This window comes from Rana temporaria, chromosome 5, assembly GCF_905171775.1.
Source record: "Rana temporaria chromosome 5, aRanTem1.1, whole genome shotgun sequence".
Taxonomy (NCBI): domain Eukaryota; kingdom Metazoa; phylum Chordata; class Amphibia; order Anura; family Ranidae; genus Rana; species Rana temporaria.
The window spans coordinates 78,722,659-78,748,785 of NC_053493.1; the positions used below are offsets into that span (position 1 = coordinate 78,722,659).

The 26,127-nt window shown below is 43.7% G+C and overlaps 1 protein-coding gene across 7 annotated transcripts in view; it reads left to right on the plus strand.

The window, feature by feature from the left end:
• KMT2C (lysine methyltransferase 2C) overlaps positions 1–26,127 on the plus strand; it is a 310,800-nt gene that overhangs the window by 279,681 nt on the left and 4,992 nt on the right. For 6 of the 7 annotated variants that reach the window (XM_040352731.1, XM_040352735.1, XM_040352736.1 and 3 more), the window contains 12 exons: positions 255–433; positions 6,245–6,381; positions 7,731–7,974; positions 8,308–8,447; positions 9,510–9,614; positions 10,622–11,744; positions 14,758–14,894; positions 15,743–15,885; positions 16,094–16,262; positions 20,129–20,245; positions 21,346–21,419; positions 23,600–23,708. In XM_040352731.1, coding sequence (XP_040208665.1) covers positions 255–433; positions 6,245–6,381; positions 7,731–7,974; positions 8,308–8,447; positions 9,510–9,614; positions 10,622–11,744; positions 14,758–14,894; positions 15,743–15,885; positions 16,094–16,262; positions 20,129–20,245; positions 21,346–21,419; positions 23,600–23,708 — 2,677 coding nt within the window. The remainder of the gene's footprint in view (positions 1–254; positions 434–6,244; positions 6,382–7,730; positions 7,975–8,307; positions 8,448–9,509; positions 9,615–10,621; positions 11,745–14,757; positions 14,895–15,742; positions 15,886–16,093; positions 16,263–20,128; positions 20,246–21,345; positions 21,420–23,599; positions 23,709–26,127) is intronic. The other variant, XM_040352734.1, reaches the window with a different exon arrangement.

The window sequence follows — 26,127 nt, forward strand, 5'->3', positions numbered from 1 at the left end:
TCATGTCTTGTATGTTTATGTATCTATTGTCAGCAATTTCTGGTATTCCATCTCCCTGCTTTTGATTGCAAATCATACTGCTCACTCTTCATTCAGGCTTTGGGCTGCCTATAGGAGTATAATCACAGCCAGAGTGTACATTTTCGTTTAAATGCTGATACTTTAGTCACAAAGATACTCTATAATTGTGATAACTTGCTTGGTTGACTATGTATTTAGATAAACCAATAAAATGTGTATTTAATATTTAACAGGGTTCAGGATCACTGTGATGCCAGGGACAGTCCTGACAGCTTTGTGCCCTCCTCTTCTCCTGAGAGTGTGGTTGGAATGGAAATTAGCAGATACCCGGATTTGTCACTAGTGAAAGAGGAGCCTCCAGATCCAGCACCATCCCCTATCATTCCAATGCTTCCCAGCAGCACAGGAAAAGGTGCTCTTTTCTCCTTTGTATAGTTGGCATAGCATTCCTAAATATTAAAAGAGACAATTTATTTAGTTTAAAGCTTAATTGAATCTTTAATTTAAATTGGCTAAATACATTCCAGGTGCATCAAAACACAAGGTGTTCAATGTGTTAGGCTGTTACTGATTCCTTCAGAAAAGAAACTAAGTAGAAAAAAAGCCTGTCTCCTGCCAGCATGCTTTATAGAAAGAACCATGCACCCTGTGTGAATGCAATGATCTCTTTGCTGAGGTCCAACACTACTGCTGCTGAATTAGAGCCTGGGCTTCCTTATCAGTGGGGAGCATTGGTTTTGCTGATTGCAGAACTATAGTTTTGACTCAGTAAGTTAGTTGTAAGTTGACTCAGTAAGTATGTTGGTCTCTAATTGAATGTATTTAGCCAATTTACAGTTTAGTAGCCTATACTGCCTTCACTTGTTTATATACAATGTACATTTTCTGCCAGCCATGCACCCAACATTTTGATGGTCCAGTATTCTCTTAAAGTGGAGCTCCACCAAGATTTTTTTTGTTTAAATGCTGCAAGAAAATACATACCTGAAGTGCCTGTTGCTAGGCAGATCATCCTAATCTGCCAATTCCTGATCCGCGGTCCATCTTCTTTCTTCTACTTCTCGGCTGCCTCCTGTGGAATGGGGGAGCGGTGTCTTCTGGGACCTTTTGTGTGTCCCGGGAGACATCATCCATTCACGTTGCGCGGCCCGCGGATGCGCAGTAGGGAATCGGGCGGTGAAGCCACAAGGCTTCACTTCCTGATTCCCTCACCGAGGATGTCGGCGGGGCAGCCAAGACCCGAGCATTTGCTCGGCTTCGGCTGCCGTCATCGGGGGCACCCTGGACAGGTAAGTCTCCTTATTAAAAGTCAGGACCTCCGCTTTAAATTGTCTAGAATATTGAATGGTTTTCATCTTGCTTTTTAGCTGGGTTGAGTCAAATTTGATAAAGGTGGACAGTCGATTAGAATGGCAAAGTTGGACCATGCTGCTCATAATGTGTATCAAACAATTGTAGCTACACATTATATAACCCCACTTTGTATACACCAAATGCTTTTTCAAATCCAGTTTTTTACCTTCTAATAGGGATAAGCCTGATGTTCGCCGAGTTTAGAACATTATTGGGTTTCGCAGGAAATTTGAGCGCCTGTGCAATGCCCCATAATGCACTGCACAATGCATTGCTGGCTGAATGAATGAATGAATGAAAAAATTTATATAGCGCGGCACATGCGAACTGAATCGCTTCTGGGCGCTAGTTGTTTGTGTCTCATGCCTTTCAGAAAAGCAGGGTTTTGATCTGCCCTCTGAAAGACAGGTGGTTTTGCTCCAACCGAATGCTGGTTGGCAAAGCATTCCAAAGCCTGGGGCCCTGGAAAGCAAACCTTCTTTCTCCTTTGGACTTGTATTTGGTTTTAGGAACCTTGACCAGATTTTGGTCGGTGGATCGCAGAATGCGGTTGCAATTGTGCGTTTTGATCTTGTCGCAAAGATATCGAGGAGCCTTCCCATGGATGCACTTATGTGTCAGGCAGAGTGCTTTGAATGCAATTCTGTCTTTCACTGGCAACCAGTGAAGGGATCTCAGCGAAGGTGAGATTGATTCCCAAGATTTTTTCCCAGTCACAAGTCTAGCGGCCGTATTCTGTACGACTTGAAGACGAGCGATTTGGTACTTGGGGAGCCCGAGGTACAGGGCATTTGCATAGTCCAGTCTGGAATTCACGATTGTTCCCACCACGACTGCTATGTCTTCTTTGGGAATAAATGGAATAAGTCTGCGTAGAAGGCGCATCAAATGGTGCGTCCCGCTGACTACTGACCCTATTTGTGCGTCCATTGTCATGAAGGTGTCAAACGTGACTCCTAGACTTTTGACTTTGGAGCTAGGGGAGATGGTCTGACCCAGGATGGGCGAAGGTGTCCAGTTAGTTGTCGGTTGTCTCTTCCGACTGGCATTGAACATAAAGAGTTCTGTTTTAGCGCTATTGAGTTTGAGATAACTCTTAGTCATCCAGTTTTCTATTGAAGAGAGACATTTCTCTAATCTGAGATGATGATCCTTTTTTTGGCAGATGCGAAAGTACAACTGCGTGTCGTCTGCATACGAGTGATAGAGTAGTTCTTGGCTACTGATAATATCAAAGAGAGGACGAAGATAGATATTAAACAGCACCGGTGATAGGGGGGATCCTTGGGGGACCCCACATGGCACCGCGCGTTTTTCTGACGTGAAAGATCCCAGTTTCACTGTTTGTGAACGGTTTCCGAGAAAAGAGGAGAACCATGGTAAGGCATCTTCTGAGACTCCGGCGACTTCTGTTAGTCGTCTCAGTAGCAATTTATGGTCTACTGTGTCAAAGGCTGCGCTTAGGTCCAGCAGAACCAGGAGACACGATTCTCCTTCGTCTGCGGCCTCGAGCGCATCATCCCATATTTTCAGTAAGGCCGTTTCTGTCCCGTGTCCGGGACGGAACCCGGATTGAAATGGATCGAGTAGGTTGTGGGTATCCAGATGCTGTTGCAGCTGATTTACCACCACTTTCTCCATTATCTTGGACAGAGCATTTAGACCTGTTATGGGACGGCGGTGAGTTGGGTCCATAGGATCCAAATTAGGTTTTTTCAAGATCGGCAGGATTGTGCCCTCTTTCAGCAGGGAAGGCACTATGCCTTCCTTAAATGACTGATTTATAAGCTGTGTGATCGGAGGCGCCAGGATGTCGGCACATTCCTTCAGTAGCTTGGTGGGAATGATGTCATTGGGTGCTGTGCTGTTGCGCAGCGCACCAATGAATTTTTTTGTGGTATCAATGGAGATGGGTTCCAAAGTGAACTTAGTTGATTGGAGAGGCGTTCCGTCGGTGTTTTGATTGAAGAGGGGGCTGAGTGGAGTATTGTTTTGCCGAATACTTACCCGAATTTTTTCAATTTTGTTGATGAAGAAATCCGATAGTTCATTGCAGAACTCTTGGGTGTCTGAAGTGGGGACTTCAAGACATCCCGGATTCATGGTCTGGGTGACCATCCTGAAGAGTTCACGTGGGCGATTCATTGCGCTGTTAATCACCGTGGAAAAGTGAAGTTTCTTGGCTTTGAAAATTTCCTTGTGATATCGTGTAGTTACTGCTTTGTAGAAGTTGAGGCGGTCTTCTGAAGGACTTCTTATCCAGGCGGCTTCCGCCCTTCTGCGCTCTTGCTTCAATAGCGACAGCTGGTTATTGAACCAGCTGGACTTTTTTGCCCGGCTGCGGACTTTGCGCTTTGGTGCTGCTAAGTCGGCTGACTGTAGCAGAGCTGCATTTATGGCATCCAAAGTATCTGAGGCTGCTAGCTGAGGAGGAATAGCCCCAATTCGGTTTCCCAGGGTAGATCTGAAGAGTTCCGAGTGGAGCTTCCTCTGAGATCTAGCCCAGTGTATTGTCACCGGCTTGGGTACTTTCATGACTAGTGGAATTCTGGGAATTATGAAGCTAATTGCATGGTGGTCTGTCCATGGCAAAGGTTCAATACCCAGAATGTTTATTTTCAGATTTTGTCTGAAAATTAGGTCGAGAGTGTGACCTGAAGCATGCGTGGGTCCGCATATAAGTTGCTGAAGACCTAACCCTTCCAGGTGGTCGATGCAGGCATCCGCGATGGGATCCTGTGAGGAGTTGGCCCACAAATTGAAATCCCCGAGCAGCAAAAGATGATTGCTGTTAAGGGAGTAAGTGGATATGAACTCCGTTAATGCTGAAATCAAATGCGATTTGGGCCCAGGGGGCCTATAGCAGAGGAGAATGTGAACGGTCTCCTGAGAGTGAGCTTGAAGTTGAAGCGTAAGAGTTTCCATAAAAGGTAGAGGATTTTGAAGGACCGGTTTAGTGATTGCAATATGAGACTTATGAATCACCGCCAGGCCTCCTCCTCTTTGCCCTATTCTATTTTCCGTTAGGATACGATAATTTGCTGGTACCAGTTCTCCAAGAATGGTGTTGCAATCGTCTGACAGCCAACTTTCTGTAATGAAGAGGCAGTCCAGATCGTTTTGTAGTAAGAAATCATGGATTTCTGATCGGTGTTTAACTGCTGATCTAGTGTTAAGCAACGCACATGATATGTGCTTGAGCTGTGTTGAATGGTTGAAATTTTTGATGATCGATCGTCGATCGATTCTCAAAAGTTGATCTGATTTTAAGGCTTTTTTGGTGACGGCAGGTAATATTGTTGCGAATTGTCTCAGACCCCAAATGGTTTCCGCAGAGTATCGCAATTTAACCATTGTTGCCAGTCACCGTGGGCGGGGGTGCGGGTGATCGGTGAGAGAGGATTCGGAGAATCCTCGCTCTCAGCAGTCCTTGGTCCAGAGGAAGGCAAAAAAACCCTGGGCAAGCTGGCCAATGTGCTGCGGCAGGGAAAAAAATTCCTTCCTGATCCCTAAAGGCGATCGGCTTCAAGCCCTGGGTCAAAGACCGCTGAACTTAATGAGGGGAAAAAGAGGGGGGGGGGGGGGATGCTGGGTGTCACTGTTGCTGGGGTGCACCAAGATGGCCGCCAGGCAAAGATACAGGACCCAGGCTGGGGGGGCAACCAGGTTGGTAAGAAAATGATTCCCCCAATCTGGTTGCTTAGCAGGGGGGTGGAGGGGACCTCTGGGGGTGCGGGGGCGATAATCAGAAAGACCCGCACTATTGGTGGCAGGCGCAGGGAGAAAACGGACGGAGCGCCGGTAGGCCGCGGCTGAAGCCGCGGACTTTCCTGAGGCGCGGCGGCCGCGGAAAGTAGCAGGCTGGCGCGGGCGTGTAAAAAACGCCGAGAAGCGCCGAGAATACACCCAGGTGGGGTGTCTAGGGGCCACCACAATCGTGGGTGGCCGTGCGAGTGGGGATGCCGAGCCCAAGAGGGGAATAGAGAGCCGCAGTGAGGGGTCTGAGTGACGGCTGCCCTGAGAAGGACGGCCGTCAGTGGTTCCCCTGGATGGTAGGCCCTGAGAGGAAGGAGTCCACGAGGAGAGAAGAGAGCTGGATTCCTGGTTCCCAGTAGTTCCTAGTAGCTGTTCCCTGTGCAGGACAGGTAATGGTAGTCTGCCTAGTAGCTGACTGTCAGGTCTGGGTGGGAGCAGGCTCGTAACGGAAGGTCCGAAGCACCCTACTCCACCTCTGACACTGACTGGCTGATGATTGGCCAAAGCATGCATCTGACCGGCATGCTTTGACCAATCACAGCACGCTCTGTTGTGAGAGCCATGATTGGCCAAAGGCAGGCTGTCTTTGGCCAATCATGGTTCAGGGGGCTAAGTCCACACCCCACACTATGTAAGGTTGCTTACATATTGGCCGTACATAGTGTAATAAATTAGAGCAGCAAAATGAAATTTCTAGAGGACATTGAAAAAAATGTCACGAGTTATCCCCCCTCCAAATCCATTCCAGGTCTGGTATGGATATTAAGGGGTACCCCATGCCAAAAGTAAAAAAAAAATGGCGTGGTGGTCCCCCCCATAATCCATACCAGACCCTTATCCGAGCACGCAACCTGACAGGCCGCAGGAAATGGGGGGTGAACCGTATTGGGCCCCAAGGAGCCCCCCCCACCAAGTGAATGGGTATCGGGTACATTGTACCCCCTCATTCACCAAAAGTGTAAAAAATGACAGGAGACAGTTTTTGACAAGTCCTTCATGTAAAAAAAAAACAAAAACATTTTTATAAAACTTTTATTTCTTTTCATACTACACAAAATTTAAGGAAGTTTCATTTGTCCCTAATCTCCAACCTCTGTGCTTCCATTTTTCATAGGATCTGAGGCCAGGGACAATTGTATGAAGAGAGAACCTGGTACCTTTTTTTTTGGCTCACACTTTAGCCATGCACCAAATGGGCCTAAACCTGACCTGATATCCGTGGCAATCACCCTGCACCCTGCTGCCGCTGAGGTAACCAACTTTTATATTGTTTTTTTCGTCTGCATTTTTTATCTGTAATCACTATTGGTAATTATTAATGAAGAGCCAAGTATGAATATATTCCTCTATGGGAGCTAGATTCTCAGCCACCTATGGGAAATGTATACATGGGTTGTTGGGAGGAGCTTTATATTTACAATGCAGACAATCCCTAAAGAGATTAAATTGTTTCATACTTTCGATCCAACGATGATCAGATTTTTGTCCCTAAAACAGGAGTTTCCAACACGCGAATGACCGAAGATTTTTATTCACTTTATCTTAATCCATCCAGGACAAGACTGTCATGGTACGGTCATTCAGAAAAAACACCTCCAAGAGCTCTCTTCTGCCCCCCATACCATCAAAGCAATACCTAGAGGTCAATTTATTCTGATAAGACCAAATTCCTCACACAGACCCCCAATGTTCAAGTAAATGAAAAGGTAAATTGTCCAATCCGTGGTGGAGACCACTTTTTCCTTCTCTGTAAAAGGGAGGTCTATTGGATTTTCAGGATGGATACTAGAATTCCCAAAGGCCTAAACTATAAGTAGGACATCACTCACTATTATGAATAATATATTTATCGTATGTGCCATGACCATTAATACATTGACTCATTAATGTGTTGACACATTGACTTGCTTCTGCTACCTATACGCAAATTAGAGTGACAGTACGTTCAGATTCCTTTACCCGACCTGCGCTGCCGAAGCGCTGTTTATTGATTTCAATGGGCAGGGTGTTTTAGGAGCGGTGTATTCACGGTGTAATATAAGCACCACTCTGAAGGTACGGCCACCCGGGCCGTTCCTTCAGTGTCCTGTGCTGTAAACGGAAGCTCCTGCGCGCATGCACTGGAGTGACGTCATAACGGCTCCATCCAGTCTCACAGCCAGAGTCCACAAATACAGAAAGGAAGATCCGGGTAAAGATGGGAGCGCCTGCAGTGACAGCGTGGCGCTGGAATGTTTCATTTTTAGGTAAGTTTAACATAATGTGCTAGTATGCGATGCATACTAGCACTTTATGACATTACCTTGCAGGTTAGAAAAAAAACACCCAGCGGTTTACTACCGCTTTAAGAATAAGAATATTGGTCAAGAAGGCTGAATGTGAGAAAGCGGTATACTTGTACTACAATTTAATGAACAAAAAAGAAACTGTGTTTGTCATTTTTCACATAATATAAGACCTCAACAAATTAAATAGAGCTCCAGGGGTATCCATATCCTCATAAGTAAGATGGCTATTGGTACATTTCATGTCACACTTACAGTTGTTGAACATTAACATCCGTTCATGTTATGTAACATGTGAACACTCTTTCTATATAGAACATCAGCGGGGTAGTTTCAGCCTTTGCAGATCTTCTACAAGTCCACATTCCCACCAGCTATGAAGTGAGCAGCGCTCCAGACTCTTCTGTCATCCTAATGAATGGACACAGTATGCACTCTAGCATGGAGTACCGACATCAGCTGTTACGCCATCGTTCCAGGCCTGGCATTATACCACCGGCCAGGCTTATTGGACCTTATGCCATGAAGACCCACCACTTACCTTTCATGCCAAATAATGGTGAGTCCTGAACTTAGGATGTATTGTGTAGCATAAAAACGTATACCTTGTATTCTTTATAGTAGTAATAAATAACAATTATTGACTATATGTAGGATCAGGTGCCAGGAACCCATTAATTACTGTTCTCAAGCTAATGCTTTGGCTTCAGTACTTTTAGACACAGACCCAGAACAATTATTAAAATAAGGAATTCTGATCAGCAGTAGTAGTAGTAGTAGTAGTCATATTTTACTCATGATGGTAGATGGTATTTTTTAAGATATTGTAGAGTGAAAATGAGGAGGGATTTCTGTAAGCACAGCATGGATGAATTGGTGTTTTTATTCCCAGGTATGCCAGGATATAGGCACCACCCCCCCAGTTTGGGAGATTCTGCAGTTCTTAGACCATCATGGTGCTGTCATTGCAAGGTTGTGGTCCTGGGAAGCGGTGTCCGAAAATCTATGAAGGATCTCCGTTTTCTTAAACGGGTATGCATCACACCATTGTGTTATTTTTACAGTTTATTGATGATTTCATGTATTGGCAGTCCCCGGGTTACAAACAAGGTAGGTTCTGAGGGTTTGTCCTTAAAGTGGTTGTATTCCCAGAAAAAAAAAAAAAACATAAGGCAAGGGCATAATGAACTAGTATGCACCGCATACTAGCTCATTATGAAATACTTACCTTAGAACGAAGCCCCCCGCACCGTCTCCTGGTCACCGCTGAGGGAGCTGCCATTTTGCCCTTGGCGATTTTCATGGGTTCGCAGCTCTGGTGCTGTGATTGCCCGGAGCCGCGATGTCTTCTTTCTGGCAAGGAGCTCTGATTTTTCAGCAGCAATCTGCCAGACCTTCCAAGCGCATGTGCCGCTGAAGTCAGCGGCTGCATACAAGGTGAATATCTCCTAAACCATACAGGTTTAGGAGATATTAATTTGACCTACAGGTAAGCCGCCTTATAGGCTTACTTACCTGTAGGTAAAAATGTGCTAAAGGGTTATACAACCGCCTTAAGTTGAATTTGTATGCAAGTTGGAACAGGTACATTTTTTTGGGGGATAGCATAGGGAACGGTTAACACCCCTGTAACGTTTGTTTTGCTTTCTGTGCCCCTGTTCAGAAGATTTCACTTCACTTTTTGTCCTATTGACAATTGGATTTGAAATTTTTGGGTTGTGGAAACGAAGATTGTTGATAAAGTTTCTGTGGAGACCTTTTTCCCATGGTAACTCTTACGGGAGCGAATTGCCCTTTCTAGGGGGTAGATTTCCTCTCTTATCCTGTTGTCTCCCATGGTTTGTAAGTACGAGTCATATGTAAGTCAGATGTTTGTAATGCGGGAGGACTGCCTGTATACTGTTTGCTGATTATGCCATACTATACTTTAGCCCGGAAAAAAAAGATCACTGGACACACTTTTTCTTATTTTTTTTTTCTTTATTTTTTTTTTTTTAAGGGTAATTTATAAATAATTTTATGTTTTCTGAATGTGCTAAAGAAATTGTAACGATTTTGCTTTACTTCTAGCTAACCAATATTTATGTGTCGCAGGAGTTTCTTCCCAGCCCTGGACAGATAGATGGTGAGCTTGTCTTCTGCAGCAACAACTGCTTTTTGCTGTATTCTGCAGCACAGGCCAAGTGCAGTGAAAACAAGGTAATTCCGATATTGACCAGCAACAAACTGCAATAAGAGAATGTTTCATTGGGCACCACAGAATGTTTTCTATCAATAATGTGTACTAATCTTGAAAAGCAACAAAATGCAAAGGAGAACAGAATCATACATTTGTTCTAGTTTTAGTGTGCCCTGAGTCCTGTTCAAATACATCTCAACACACTCCTAAGCTGGAGCAGATTTATACCGGTACATCTCCGCAGTGTTAAGTTGCATTCCTTTCGAGCTATTTTTAAAATTCTTAATATATATATATATATATATATATATATATCCATTCTTATAAAGTTTTTTAATATACTCACATATTCTGTTGCCTGATCAATGTGCTCACTTTTGACAGAAGTATCTTCAGATATTAACAGGGTTTGTTAGTTTTCCTTTTATTCAAACCTAGGAAAATGTGAATTTCTTTTTGCTAAAATCGTAAAAACTTTTTTTGTTATATTTTATTATACTTTAGGCTGCATTCACACCGCCCGACGCCGGACGCTTCTGCCGCTAGAGGGGAGAATTCCCATTGCTGTCTATGGAGATGGTTCACATCTCATAGACGCCGAACGCCTGTCGCCTGAAAAAAAGTCCCGGACCCTTTTTTTCAGGCGACATTGGCGTTTGCCCATTGACAGCAATGGGAAGACTTTGAAAAAAAAAAAATTTAAAGTTTCACACTCGCGGCAAAATACGCCGCTACCGCCGAACGCGGCTGTCGCTCAGGTGTGAATGGAGTCTTATACCTTGCAGTCGCAATATAGTACCAGTGCACATACATGATTCAATTTGCATATAGATATAAGGAACAGCATCTTTACATACTGTATTGCTGCAGCAATTGCTCTGTGCTTCTGTAACAAAATTAGGCCTAGTGGTAATAGAAGGAAATGGGTATGCACCGATTCCTAGGCATTACCAAGCTGTGACTACAATATTGTTACTCCTTAATTTACTGAGGGTGTTTGATTCCTTATTTGTAATCTTTTTTGTAGAATCAGGACCGTTCCTTAACTCTTCCGTTGTTAAAGGAACCACAACCAAAGTCTTGCCATCAGTACAGTAACAACACTTCCACCCTGGATGTTCATTGCCTTCCTCTGCTGCAGGAGAAGACCTCACCACCTTCATCTCCTCCTATATCTTTTCCTCCAGCTACTTTTGAAACGGCTAAAGTCGAGGCAAAGCCAGATGAACTGAAAGTCACTGTAAAGTTAAAGCCGCGGCCCAGAGCTGTGCACAGTGGTTTCGATGATTCCCGTCCTGTCAGTAAGAAATGGAGAGGAATGAAGTGGAAGAAATGGAATATTCAGATAGTTATTCCCAAGATGCCTTTCAAGTCTCAGTGTGAAGATGATATAGATGATTTTTTGAAAAAGCTGGGGACATCACTAAAGCCAGTTCCAATGCCCAAAGATTTTAGAAAATGTTGTTTCTGCCATGAAGAAGGTGATGGAATGACAGATGGACCCGCAAGGCTTCTCAACCTTGACCTTGACCTTTGGGTCCACTTAAACTGTGCTCTTTGGTCTACTGAGGTCTATGAGACACAGGCTGGTGCCTTAATAAATGTGGAACTGGCATTAAGACGAGGTCTGCAGATGAAGTGTGTATTTTGTCATAAAACGGGAGCCACCAGCGGGTGCCACAGGTTAAGGTGCACCAATATTTACCACTTCACCTGTGCAATAAAAGCACAATGCATGTTTTTTAAAGACAAAACTATGCTTTGCCCCATGCACAAGCCAAAGGGAGCTCATGAGCAAGAACTGAATTATTTTGCAGTCTTTCGTAGAGTTTACGTTCAGCGTGATGAGGTGCGACAAATTGCAAGCATCGTACAGCGCGGTGAACGTGACCACACTTTCCGTGTTGGCAGTCTGATCTTTCACGCAATTGGTCAGCTACTGCCACAGCAGATGCTGGATTTCCACTCTGCAACAGCGCTGTTCCCAGTGGGATACGAAGCCAGCAGATTGTACTGGAGCATGCGCTATGCAAACAGACGCTGCCGCTATCACTGCTACGTTGAAGAGAGCGATGGATTGCCATTGTTTGTCATCAGAGTAAATGAACAGGGCCATGAAGACATGATTCTGACTGATTCTACACCAAAAGGTGAGGAAAATGTTAACAGGCCAAGGTGAAATAAAAAATAAAAAGCACTGCTAAAATGTATAATTGACATTTTCTGAGAGATGATTGTATTAAATTGTACCTGAAAATGGCACTGGACCCACTAAATAGCACCCTACACTTTTAAAACCTCCATCTTCCCAGAACCTGGTCCTGCCCCTCCTTGTCCCATGTGCCTATTGGCCCATCATTATGTTGCCTATCACCATTAACCAATATTATAGTGCATAACTCTTTTTTACTGTTTTGTAACTGTACTGTCACCCTTTATATTGTAAAGTGCTGTGCAAACTGTTGGTGCTATATAAATCCTGTAAAATAATAAGGGGACAGGGTCAGCTAGTAGTGCTAGCAACCAGTAAGCTATCTGTACTTCCATGAAATGGCTCTCGGGGTTTTGAGCGTGCAGTCATACCATGGAGGGGGACAGATTGAGCCTGCGGGAATCATCATCATCCGAATTCTGGCTTCACTGCCTACTGAGGTACTGACTTAATACTGATAAAGCAGAGCTAAATCTTGCGTAATGGTGGTGTAGTGTATGTGCATCACAGTGTATTTTCATACTACAGCAGACTCGCTTGCCAAAGGGATTGCTCTAGTGTTTTGTCAGCCATGATCTCTCTTGTCGCTCCATCGCTGCTCTGGACATCTTCACCCAGTGTCCTTTTGGGTTCTGCTTCTTTGCCATCCTGATTGGGTCTTCCTAAGTTGATATTGTCCTCTGTGCTGTGCATGCATGGGTCAGTGTTCTTTAAAAAGAACATAATTTGTTCATATCATGCTTGTGTTTCCACTGTTAAAAGGGATTTTAAAGGTACAATTTTTTTTCCCTAAATAGCTTCCTTTACCTTGGTGCAGTCCTCCTTCACTTACCTCATCCTTCGATTTTGATTTTAAATGTCCTTATTTCTTCTGAGAAATCCTCACTTCCTGTTCTTCCGTCTGTAACTCCACACGGTAATGCAAGGCTTTCTCCCTGGTGTGAAGTGTCGTGCTCACCCCCTCCCTTGGACTACAGGAGAGTCAGGACGCTCCCTACGTTGCAGATAGAGAACGGAGCTGTGTGTTATTGGGCGTCCTGACTCTCCTGTAGTCCAAGGGAGGGGGCGAGCACGACACTCCACACCAGGGAGAAAGCCTTGCATTACTGTGTGGAGTTACAGACAGAAGAACAGGAAGTGAGGATTGAGATCGAAGGATGGAGGTAAGTGAAGGAGGACTGCACTAAGGTAAAGGAAGCTGTTTAGGGAAAAAAATTGTACCTTAAGGGCCCTTTCACACGGGGCGAATCAGTAATGATCCGCCTCTGTGTGTCCGTAAGCTCAGCGGGGATCGCTCAGTATATCCCCGCTGAGCCTGCCTGTCTTTTCTCCGCTCTCCCCTATGGGGGGATCGGATGAACACAGACCATGTGTCCGTGTTCATCCGATCCGCAGACGGAAGAAAAAATAGGGTTTTCTTCCGTCTGTATAATCGGATCTTTGCGGAGGCGGGTGATTACGGGTGTCAGTGGATGTTTATCCGCTGACACCCGCAATCACATAGGGACCCATGTATGTCCCGTTTTCATCCGCAAACGGATGGATGAAAAAGCTGTGCTGGACACAGTGACATGTGTCCTGTGTCCAGCACCCCACCTAGCCCCCCTGACGCTCTCCACCCTCACGTGTGTCCAGCGTGTGTGTCGTCGTCCCCTAAAGACGCTCTCCTGGGCTGTCCGTGTCACACTGGAGTGAAGGGGAGTAAATTATGGGACAGTCTTGTAGCATGGCGCCTGGCGGCGGCTCTCCGGGCTTGGGGACAGGTGGAGAATGGAAGGAGGCACAGACAGAGACAGGTACATGCATATACAGCAGAATTTTAAATTGGTGTGAGCGGGGAACAGGCAGACAGCAAGCACAGGGTCACTCACGTCCGATATAAGTTTGCTGAGCCCAAGACCATCACCTGACGTGTGATCAGTAAAAACTGTTGCCGCCTTAGATAATCACGAGATTGTGTATATATTGACAATGGCATGCAATTTGCAAATCTCATGTGTGTATTATATGTGTGTATATTCACTAATGAATGATCTGCCGAAGTGCCAAGTATGTACCAAGGCCCCCCCTGTGAGGCTGCATTGATTGGCATTGATGGGAACAGGTGAGACTGCGCTTGATGGGCACAGGTGAGACTGCGCTTGATGGGCACAGGTGAGACTGCGCTTGATGGGCACAGGTGAGACTGCGCTTGATGGGCACAGGTGAGACTGCGCTTGATGGGCACAGGTGAGACTGCGCTTGATGGGCACAGGTGAGACTGCGCTTGATGGGCACAGGTGAGACTGCGCTTGATGGGCACAGGTGAGACTGCGCTTGATGGGCACAGGTGAGACTGCGCTTGATGGGCACAGGTGAGACTGCGCTTGATGGGCACAGGTGAGACTGCGCTTGATGGGCACTGGTGAGACTGCGCTTGATGGGCACTGGTGAGACTGCGCTTGATGGGCACTGGTGAGACTGCGCTTGATGGGCACTGGTGAGACTGCGCTTGATGGGCACTGGTGAGACTGCGCTTGATGGGCACGGGTGAGACTGCGCTTGATGGGCACGGGTGAGACTGCATTTGATGGGCACGGGTGAGACTGCATTTGATGGGCACGGGTGAGACTGCATTTGATGGGCACGGGTGAGACTGCATTTGATGGGCACGGGTGAGACTTTCCACAATTAGCTGGTCTAGCAAAGTGTTGCATGCAAAATAGTAGAAGTCATTAAAAAGGTGGGATGTACATGGGCAGGGCAAAGGGGGTGGAGCCAGGGGGGCATCAAAATGAGGTTTCGCCTAGGTTGTCAAAAATCCTTGCACCAGCCCTAATTAACACCTATTGTTTTGAGATTGTATAGCCAACAAACTCAAATAGGTGTGATGGTCAGGTGTCCAGCTATTCAAGCATGTATACGTTTTCTGTAAAAGTTACTTGATCATACTCTATTACATTGTTTTTCAGGAGTTTGGGACAAAATTCTGGAACCTGTTGCAAACTGCAGGAAGAATTCAGAAATTCTCAGGCTGTTTCCAATTTACCTAAAAGGCGAAGACCTTTTTGGTTTAACTGTATCTGCAGTTGTAAGGATCGCAGAATCGGTATGTTTTACCAAAGAAGTTCTAATAATAATTTCTCTAAATGCAGTAAATTTGTATTAATCAACTGATTCTGCTACATAAAACATGTTTGTGTATCTCATGTGCTGCGCTAATATTAACTTATTATACCATACAATAGTGCATAAGAGATCCCCAATTAATAAAGGGGCATCAAGGTGCAAATAAACATTAATAAAATGAATACATTTGAAAAATTGATAAAATGCTAGTGCCAAAAAAATATTATACCAGTCCCAAAAGGTCAGCATAAAACTTCCATGGAAGGAACACTGCACAATCACTATGGAAAAAAAGCAACCACAATCCTGTGATAGAGAGTCCTGTAGTAAACAATTCAATACATGCAAACTTCTTCCTCTAGGATTTTTCTTCCTCCAGGACAAAAACCGCTCATAGAGAGGAGAGAAAGAAAACAAATATGGTGCAAGTAACGTAAAGCAAAGTAAAAGGATTACTGCAATACAAAGATTGCACTCACGATACACTTCAGGTTTAATCAGGCTCAGCTGTAGAGTAAAAAACGCTGCTCAGTGCTGCGATCTCCTCACTGGGACCAATCTCCCATCAATCTCGTCACTTAGGCTCCTCCCCGGGGGAGGAGCCTAAGTGACGCGATTGATGGGAGATTCGCTTGCCAGATCACCAGATGAAAATAGAAGAAAGCAAGCCTGAGAAAAAAGAAAATGAATGCAGCCATCACATATAAGAACATATTAGACCCAAAAATGTTTGCTTTTGGGTCTAATATCACTTTCAATTTTAGTATGGCTCTGTACAGCTGTCCCTTATCTCATCTATGTTCTTTGTGGTTTGTTTTAATTCTGCAGCTTCCAGGAGTTGAGGCTTGTGAAAAATACACTTTCCGTTATGGGCGAAACCCGTTAATGGAGCTCCCTCTGGCCATCAATCCCACTGGGTGTTCCCGCTCCGAGCCCAAGATGAATAATCATGTCAAGAGGTTCGTGTTAAGGTATTTTCTTTTCATTTCATATTGTACAGCCCAGGATTTAAGGCATCTCTAACGCTCTGTGCTCTTGTGTGTTTATTCCAGACCTTGTTGTCTTTAGCTGTGTATACTGCTGTTGTCTGCTCTGGCTTGCTTTTTATGTACTCTATACCCAAAGCAAAAGTAATCTTCATTGTTCTCTGTTTGTGTGGTGTTATGTGACTTTCCGCAGGCCTCACACCTTGAACAGCACCAGCACTTCAAAGTCCTTTCAGAGCACAGTTACAGGCGAACTGAATGCCCCTTACAGCAAGCAGTTCGTCCATTCTAAATCCTCTCAGTACCGGAAGATGAAGACTGAATGGAAGTCCAATGTCTACCTGGCTAGGTCTCGGATTCAGGTTGGTTTTTATCTTTGCACAGAAATAGAAAATACAGTGGGTACGGAAAGTATTCAGACCCCCTTAAATGTTTCACTCTGTTATATTGCAGCCATTTGCTAAAAATCTTTTAAGTAAATTTTTTTTCCTCTTTGATTTACACACAGCACCCCATATTGACAGAAAAACACAGAATTGTTGACATTTTTGCAGATTTATATAAAAAAAAAAAAAATGAAATATCACATGGTCCTAAGTATTCAGACCAATTGCTGTGACACTCATATATTTAAGGGCCTTTTCACATGTACGGACAAACAGTCCGTTTATTACAAGTCCGTTGACGGACTTGTAATGGTTCCCTACGGGATTGCAGGCGTTAGCGGATGATGAATCCGCTAACGTCCGCAACCATCCGCGTCCGCAAAGATCCGCTTTTGCGGACGGAAGAAACCCCTATTTTTCTTCCGTCCGGCGGAACTGATCGAATGAATACGGACACACGGTCCGTATTCATCCGATTCCCCATAGGGGAGAGCAGAGGAGAGACAGGGCGGTCTCTGCACAGTGTGCGGGGACCGCCCTGTCCGCCGACAGCTCAGCTGGGATTTACGGAGGAATCCCCGCTGAGCCAAACGAGCTAACGGAGCGGATCAATACGGATCCGCTCCGTGTGAAAGAGCCCTAATTGAGGTGCAGTCCATTTCTACTGATCATCCTTGAGATGGTTCTACACCTTCATTTGAGTCCAGCTGTGTTTGATTATACTGATTGGAGTTGATTAGGTAAGCCACACACCCGTCTATATAAGACCTTACAGCTCACAGTGCATGTCAGAGCAAATGAGAATCATGAGGTCAAAGGAACTGCCTGAAAAGCTCAGAGACAGAATTGTGGCAAGGCACAGATCTGGCCATGGTTACAAAAAAATTCTGCTGCATTTAAGATTCCTAAGAGCACAGTGGCCTCCATAATCCTTAAGTGGAAGATGTTTGGGATGACCAGAACCCTTCCTTGAGCTAGCCGTCCGGCCAAACTGAGCTATCGGGGGAGAAGAGCCTTGGTGAGAGAGGTAAAGAAGAACCCAAAGATCACTGTGGCTGAGCTCCAGAGATGCAGTCCGGAAATGGGAGAAAGTCCAATCATCACTGCAGCCCTCCACCAGTTGGGGCTTTATGGCAGAGTGGCCCGACGGAAGCCTCTCCTCAGTGCAATGAAATATGAAAGCCTGCATGGAGTTTGCAAAAAAAACACCTGAAGGACTCCAAGATGGTGAGAAATAAGATTCTCTGGTCTGATGAGACCAAGATAGAACTTTTTGGCCTTAATTCTAAGCGGTATGTGTGGAGAAAACCAGGCACTGCTCATCACCTGTCCAATACAGTCCCAACAGAGAAACATGGTGGTGGCAGCATCATGCTGTGGGGGTGTTTTTCAGCTGCAGGGACAGGATGACTGGTTGCAATCGAGGGAAAGATGAATGCGGCCAAGTACAGGGATATCCTGGACGAAAACCTTCTCCCGAGTGCTCAGGACCTCAGACTGGGCTGAAGGTTTACATCCCAACAAGACACTGACCCTAAGCACAAAGATAAAATAATGGAGTGTCTTTACAACAACTCAGTGACTGTTCTTGAATGGCCCAGCCAGAGCCCTGACTTAAACCCAATTGAGCATCTCTGCAGAGACCTAAAATGGCCGTCCACCAACTATTACCATCTAACCTGAAAGAACTTGAGAGGATATGCAAGGAGGAATGGCAGAGGATGCCTGAATCCAGGTGTGAAAAACTTGTTGCATCTTTCCCAAAGAGACTAATGGCTGTATTAGATCAAAGGGGTGATTCTACTAAATACTGAGAAAAGGGTCTGAATACTTAGGACCATGTGATATTTCAGTTTTTTTCTTTTTTAATAAATCTGCAAAAATGTCAATTCTGTTTTTTTCTGTCAATATGGGGTGCTGTGTGTACATTAATGAGGAAAAAAATTAACTTAAGATTTTAGCAAATGGCTGAAATATAACAGAGTGAAAAATTTAAGGGGGTCTGAATACTTTCCTTACCCACTGTATTTAACCACTTGTCCACCGGGCCTATTTTGGCACTTCTCTCCTTCATGTAAAAATCACAATTTTTTTTGCTAGAAAATTAATCAGAACCCCCAAACATTATAAAAACTATTTTTAGCAGACACCCTAGGGAACAAAATGGTGGCCATTGCAACTTTTTTTCTTGCACGGTATTTGCGCAATCATTTTTCAAACGCCTTTTTTTGGGGAAAAAAACGGTTTCATGAATTAAAAAATAACAAAACCGTAAACTTTTTTTTTTTTTTTTAAAGTGTATTTTGTGCGTGTACTCGAGAGAAGAGCCGGACTGCAGGAGTTGGGAGTAGGCAGGCCTCCCCCAGAGGCAATCTGCCACCTTTCTCCATGCCCCGGGTGGCAATGGCAGGTGTGTGAGGGGGTCCTCCCACACAGCCCGCCCTACCTGCTCCGCTTTGAAGCCCAACGGGGCAGAGGGACTCCCTACAAGGGAGTGAGAGGATCTACCCCGCTCAACCAGCCCTGTTAGTCCTTCGCCTCTCTTTTTAGAGACCACGTGGTCAAAGTGCGTGCATGACAAAACCGTAAAGTTAGCCCAATTTTTTTGTATAATGTGAAAGATGATGTTACGCCGAGTAAATAGATACCTAACATGTCACGCTTTAAAATTGCGCACACTCATGGAATGGCGCCAAACTTCGGTACTTAAAAATCTCCATAGGTGACGCTTTAACATTTTTTACAGGTTACTATTTTCGAGTTAGAGGAGGTCTAGTGCTAGAATTTTTGCACACGCTCTAACGCACGCGACGATACCTCACATGTGGGGTTTTAACGGGGCTTACATATGTGGGCGGGACTTGCATGCGTGTTCGCTTCTGCGCGCGAGATAACGGGGGCAGGGGTGTTTAAGTAAAATAAAAATTTAATGAATATATATATATATTTTTTTTTTTTTTTTTTACACTTTTAAAAATAAATTAAAAAATGTGATCACTTTTATTCCTATTTCAAGGAATGTAAACATCCCTTGTAATATGAATCAGTGTGACAGGTCCTCTTTATGGAGAGATGTGGGGTCAATAAGACCCTACATCTCTCCTCCAGGCTTACAAGCATGAAATCCGTGAAAAGAAAATCACTGATCACATGCCGACAGACGCAACTGTGGCTTTGTTTACTTCCGGGTACCGGGCATGACGTCATAGCTTCGCGCCCGGGCCTCTGACGGTCATAGAGATGACTGGTGACCATCTGTACCTACTGGTAAGTCTTATTTTACTCTTGCTTATGGGTACAAGTAAACAAATTTACCACCACTTTAAGGTGATCTTGTCCCTCTGGGGTAAAACCACACAATAAAAAAAATTACATGTAAAAGGAAATTAGATCGTACTTCCCTTTCCACTATCTTGAAAGGGTGCTGCAACACTGCTGCTCAGCTGCTGCAAGTATTTAACCAGTCAGATGGGTCACTGCACACAGTGGTTCCTCCCACTCGTGTGTATGTCCTGTATTGAGGTACTAACCAGCGTGAGAAACCACAGCATGCAGCGGGAGTAGCAGGTATTCCACACACCCTAAAGAGTACCTGAAGTTGCCAGGATGCAGCATCACTGTGTTTCAAGACAAAGGCAACTGGAAAGGTAAATATATAGTGCATATTCTTTTTACACGGATCAGTTTTGCCATTATATATATATATATATATATATATATATATATATAAATTTGTATTTCTTTTTTATCAACTTGCCAGATACCTTACTGGTTCGATCAGCTAATTTGTTTACTTTAAGTTATCCAAGATTTAATTTTTTAATGTTCTATTTTTTTTTCAGGGCCTGGGTTTATATGCTGCTAGAGATATTGAAAAGCACACTATGGTGATTGAATACATTGGAACCATAATACGCAATGAAGTAGCCAATAGAAAAGAGAAGCTGTATGACTCTCAGGTATAATATCTATGTAAAGTAGTTTTAAGTAAATGTTGAGCCATTGCTTTGAACTCACTCTTGGTATATTGCAAGTAAAACCTGATTGGTGCATGTTTTACCACAAACAACCTTGTTCAAACACTTTTTTTCTGATGTTTCCCAGTGGACACTTGACCACTATAGAACATCCCTTCTGTCTGCAGGACCAGGGCTAAGAAAAGGCAGAACCCTGGGATGTCACTGCATAGGCACAGACTTCAGCTGCCATATTCATGTGCTGCTCTGTGAGGAAATCCCATCTATAAATCATAAAAGGAGAATGCAGAAAGTGTGGGCAGGGCTGATAGGCCAGCTGAGCATTGACTGCAGTTACATTGGCGTGACTTCCTGTAGTCCCACCCATGGCGGGGTGAGAACACTTCTGCTGTATTGAAGGTGCAGTGGTTTAGCATTGTCACCTTGTTGCAGGAAGCCAAATAGACCAGTGCACTGACTGGCAGGATCTCCAGTTAAGAACTGAGGAAAAATACTTCACACATTAAAATAAATCGAGAAATCCAATCACAAATGCCTGCTGCAATATATAGTACATGTTTAAAGCGGTTGTATACCGCTGGTGGTTTGTTGTGTTTCTTTTTTTTTTTTTTTTTCCTGCAAGCATACTAGCACATTATGTGAAACCTACTTTAAAACAAAGCTGTTCCAGTGCCGCAATGTCAGCGCTGCAGGGATTCCCATCTTCACTCGTCTTGCTTCTAGGCTTGCGGGGCTCCGCAATGACATCATTTCTGCCGTTCACGGCACAGGGTTCTGAAGTAACGCCACAGATGGCTGTTCCTTCAGAGCGCATGCACCAGTGATTTCACTGGCGGCTTGTAATGTGAATATCTCCTAAACGGTGAAAGTTTAGGAGATATTTACTCTATCTATAGCTAAGCCTTATCATAGGCTTACCAACAGGTAAAAGTCAGTAAAGGAAGTTTACTTCCTCTTTAAATTTGGATTTACCTTTTAGAACAAACTATAAAAGTATCCTTCTGTGTAGTTTTGTGATCTGTATATTAGTATTATTTCAGTATTCATTCTAAAGCCATGTTTACCTGAAACTTTTGTTGCAGAATCGTGGTGTATATATGTTCCGTATGGACAATGACCATGTAATTGATGCCACGTTAACTGGAGGACCTGCAAGGTTTGTAATGCATCAAGTACAGTTTTCAAGCTCTTTGGTACTCTGCAGTAATGCTAGCTTTGTTTTGAGTAGTAATGCAGAAACGCTATGCTTGGCTGCGCTGTGAGTTTTTGATGGGTTTAAACACTCAAAATGTATTTGGCATCACTAAACAAGGTATTTTGAGTTCTATCTCAGCCATATGGTGTGTTCTATATAATTTAATCATTAAAGTGGAGGTTCACCCCAAAAATCAATTTTTAACATTAGATTGGGCCTAATTACGGGAAGCAGAATCGGGTGTTTTGATTAAAATCAATGCAGTACTTACCTTTTTTGAGATCGATGTTCTCCCGCCGCTTCCGGGTATGGGCTGCGGGACTGGGCGTTCCTATTTGATTGACAGCTTTCCGACCGTCGCATACAGCGCGTCACCAGTTTACGAAAGTAGCCGAACGTCGGTGCGCAGGCGCCGTATAGCGCCACACCGACGTTCGGCAACTCATGACGCGCTGTATGCGACCGTCGGAAGGCTGTCAATCAAATAGGAACGCCCAGTCCCGAAGACCATACCCGGAAGCGGCGGGAGAACATCGATCTCAAAAAAGGTAAGTACTGCATTCATTTTAATCAAAACACCCGATTCTGCTTCCCGTAATTAGGCCCAATCTACTGTTGAAAAAAATTTTCGGATGAACTCCCGCTTTAAAGTAGATCTAAAGCACTGTGTAAGATAAACAAATGTCATTGTTTTTCTTTTTTTCATAAATTATTTTTTCCCTCTACTCTTTTGCATCTCTGTGCTTGCCATCTGGTCTAACCACTTACTTTAAGCAACTTACTATTAGCTGCGTATCAGTTTCCTAATGGTGGAAAAAGTGAACGATGCCTGCATAATGTGTGTCAGCATGGCTGCTTGTATTCTCCTCAAGTGCAGGGGAGAAACTAGGAGCAAGGACCTTCATGTCAGGATCATTAAGTATTATTTTAATAAAAGCTGAATGTAAAAAAAAAAAGTAGTTAAATGACTTTTAAAAAACACATTAACATCTTTAAACTTTTATGAGATTTTAATCATTTAGATCTTCTTAAGATGTAGAAGATTTATTCTCTAATTCTGTGCACTGAAGTAGGCCCAGATCACTATACGTATGTTTGAGTATGCCAACAGTGGGGGACATGGTACATTAAAGGATAAGTTCACCTTTTAACAAAAAATAATAAATGCATTTTTTTTTTTTTTTTTTTTTTTTTGTTTTTAAAGAAAAATTTGCAGGTAAAAAAATAGGTGCATTTGCTATTTTTTGTTTTGGGACCCTGGAAAGCATTGCACCAGCGATTAGCAGATTTCTGGTTCCATGCAGGTCTCCGACTGCCGGTGTAAGCTGTCTGCCTGTACATCATACAGATAGGCAGTTTATTCTCTGACAGGAAGAATCAATGAACTACCACAGCGCTCAACCGCACCATGGTAGTTTTTCGAGAACTACAAGCCAACAGCCACCAAGGCTGTCGGTAGTTGTATTTCGTTTGTTTACAGAACACCCGCCTCGCTGCCTTTTCTTTAGATGGTGGAAACAAGTGGGGGGAGAAGATCTCCCACTTGCTGCCAATATGGAGGATGGAGAGGGTGCGGGGGCCAGTGCATGTTACACCCTGAATATGAGTGTAACATGTTACAAAATGTGAACCTATCCTTTAATCTGTTTGCCTCATTTAACCCAGAATAAGGGTACAGATACACTTTAAATGTTACATAAAAGTGTAAGTGACCGTATCACCAATTCACACTCACTTGCGCTAAAATGTATGTAAATTTACATCCAATTTAATTGCATTTTAACAAGCGGTGTCATACATTGTTGATGTCCATTGACATGCATGCACAGCGTTATAGTGTGAATAGGACACATTGGAAATGTATTGTTTTTCAGAACTCCCTCTGTTGATCTGCGGTTTCACTAAAACGCAGATCAACGCACTGGAGTGAATTGGCCCTGGAACTACATTAGGATGATAGGTCTTTGAGCCATAGCCCATCATCCCTTTAAATTGTTGGTAATGTGCAAAGCCAATGGTGGGCTATGAACATTTTGTGCAGCAATATCTAATAATTTTCTCTGAATGCCTTTTCAGGATGTTCATGTAACCACTGGCTTTATTTTATACTGTACCTAGTAATGCTGATCTTATGTTTTTAGGTATATTAACCATTCATGTGCGCCTAACTGTGTGGCTGAAATGGTAACATTTGAGAAGGGGCATAAGATAATTATCAGCTCCAATCGCAGGATACAAAAGGGTGAAGAGGTATTGTATTTTATTTTTATCATTTTCCAGATAAGTGAAAGCACTCAAAAAACTTACTTGTCCTTTTTTACTGGAAGCCTGTTATTTTGCCCCATCCTATAAAAGTGCTCAAATTCTTACCTGTGAGCAAGATTGGCTGTCTTATTCTTCGGCACTTTCCTTAATACAGCCTTGCCTTTAGGCAGAATCTTTGTGAGGCAGAGACTGTGATTGGCTTATTTACACAAATCCTGAGCAGTAGCTAGGATGTAACTGCAGAGCAGCAATCCTGCCTTAGAGGTTTTGAAGTGTTTTTATTGACACATTGCTTAGCATGCAACAAGATAAATTCAGGGCTTGTGACCGCTTTAAAGCTGATCTGTTATGGTCTTTGGTCAAACCACTATTTTGATGTAAACTTTTGGCAATGTTTTTCATGTCACAAATAAAAAAATTGCACATTTTATTTTTTCCTAATTACCCACTGGGAAAAAGAAAAGTAATAAGCCCAGCGCCCTTATAACCCACTCTTCTACCCAGCATCTCTCAATTTTTTTTTGCCACGAGTCCTAGGAGGGTTGGATGCCTTAAAGGGGTTGTAAAGGTTTGTTTTCTAAATAGGTTACTTTAAGCTAGTGCATTGTTGGTTCACTTACCTTTTCCTTCAATTTCCCTTCTACATGTTTTTTTTCTTTGTCTGAAATTCTCACTTCCTGTTCCTCCTCAGTAAGGTGTTCAGTAAGTTGTTCTATATGACTTTCCACCGCTCGGATAATGGTGGAAAGCTTACTGAGGAGAAACGGGAAGTGAGAAATTCAAACAAAGAAAAAAAAACATTTAGAAGGGAAATTGAAGGAAAAGGTAAGTGAACCAACAATGTACGAGCTTAAAGGAACCTATTTAGAAAATAAAAAACAAACCTTTACAACCCCTTTAAAGGAACCAATTTAGAAAATAAGACGAACCTTTACAACCCCTTTAGCTTTGATGAAGAGAGATCCAATTTTCTTTTTGCTAGCCCTCTAATATTTGTGACCTCAGTCAAGATCTATATGCTACACTGCTTTTTTTTTTCCTGCAGTGATTTCCTTCCAGACTTCATGTTCATACCTGCTGGAGCTGGTCACCGCACTAGAGGCTGTACACCCAAAGCCTGGCATATGTCTTTTGGGCACTGTGCTCTACATTTTCCAGGCCTGAGAGTACTAGTTGGTCATGGAGCACCTTCTGGGTCCAGTGCCATGACAAAACTTGATCTCGTCTCTAAAGACTTGTATTAGATTAAGATTAATTGGGTTGAAGCTCATGGAGTTACCTCACTGTTGTGCCATTTTAAACTTCCTTGTGTTACTGTGCTACAGGTTAAGACTGAGGGAAGGAGTGCTAACAACATTCATTGAGAGTCATTCTTCTGGGTGCTTCATGCTCTTTTTTTTTTTTTTGCCCTTCAGCCTGAGGGAAGCATCACCTGACTACTGCTCCTGCTTTTAAAGCTCCATGTAGATCTCCAGTATTTTCTTGATTTCCTAGCACTCTTAGAGCTGTTGTATTATATTTTTTTAAACAGGAAAATAAGGGCCTGTGTTGCAGGGCTTTTGTTCACTTCAAATGGGTTTTGCATTTTCATTCAAGTCAATATCAATTGGCTAAAGTCAAATAAAAAAAAAAAGCTCTACTCCCCTGCTATGTGCAGTGATATTGTACAGATCCCAATCCTCCTCTTCTCTGGTCCCCCCGCTGGCGATCTTGGCTCCTCTTCTTCGTGTGTTCCCATTGAAACCCTTGCTCCATAGATGCACACAGAGGGTCTTAGCCCCGCCCCACTTTCTCCTCACTGCATTTGCTGTCCAAGTCCCTTTGTGAAGAGGAAGAGATGCAGCCGTTCGCAGTGCTGGATCTCTTCTCTCTCTTCTCTCTCTTCCTCTTCACACAGGGCAGGAGAAGGGTAGAGAGAGAAATGCTTTAAGGTAAAAAAAAGGTTTCATCTTTAGTATCAAGCAGGTTAGTAGGTGGTCAATTGCAGGTCAAAGACACCCGTCATTTGAATTCTGAACGAGCTCAGAAGCTTCAGAAAATGTCAAACCCATGTCATTGACACAGGCTTACAGTAAATACCTTATTTATTGGCCTTGTGATGAGATCTGTTGGACAGCTTTGCCTTTAGTGAAGTTCTTCTTAAAAAAATAAAATAAAATCCCACCCTCCTGACTGTAGCCCAGCTGGCATAATGTTTACCTTCCTCCCAGATTGGTGCTCTTACCTACAAAACAGTGTCTGTTGGCTCCCTCTAAACAGCAAATGTGTTCCTCAGCCCCATTTATTCTTGTGGGCAATCCTTACTCAAAGGGGCTGTTGAAGGTCACCATGCGTATGGCTTACCCATTGGTGCTGCAGTGGGCAGTATAGAAATAAGTTGTCCAGGACCCTGCTTAGGGAAAGA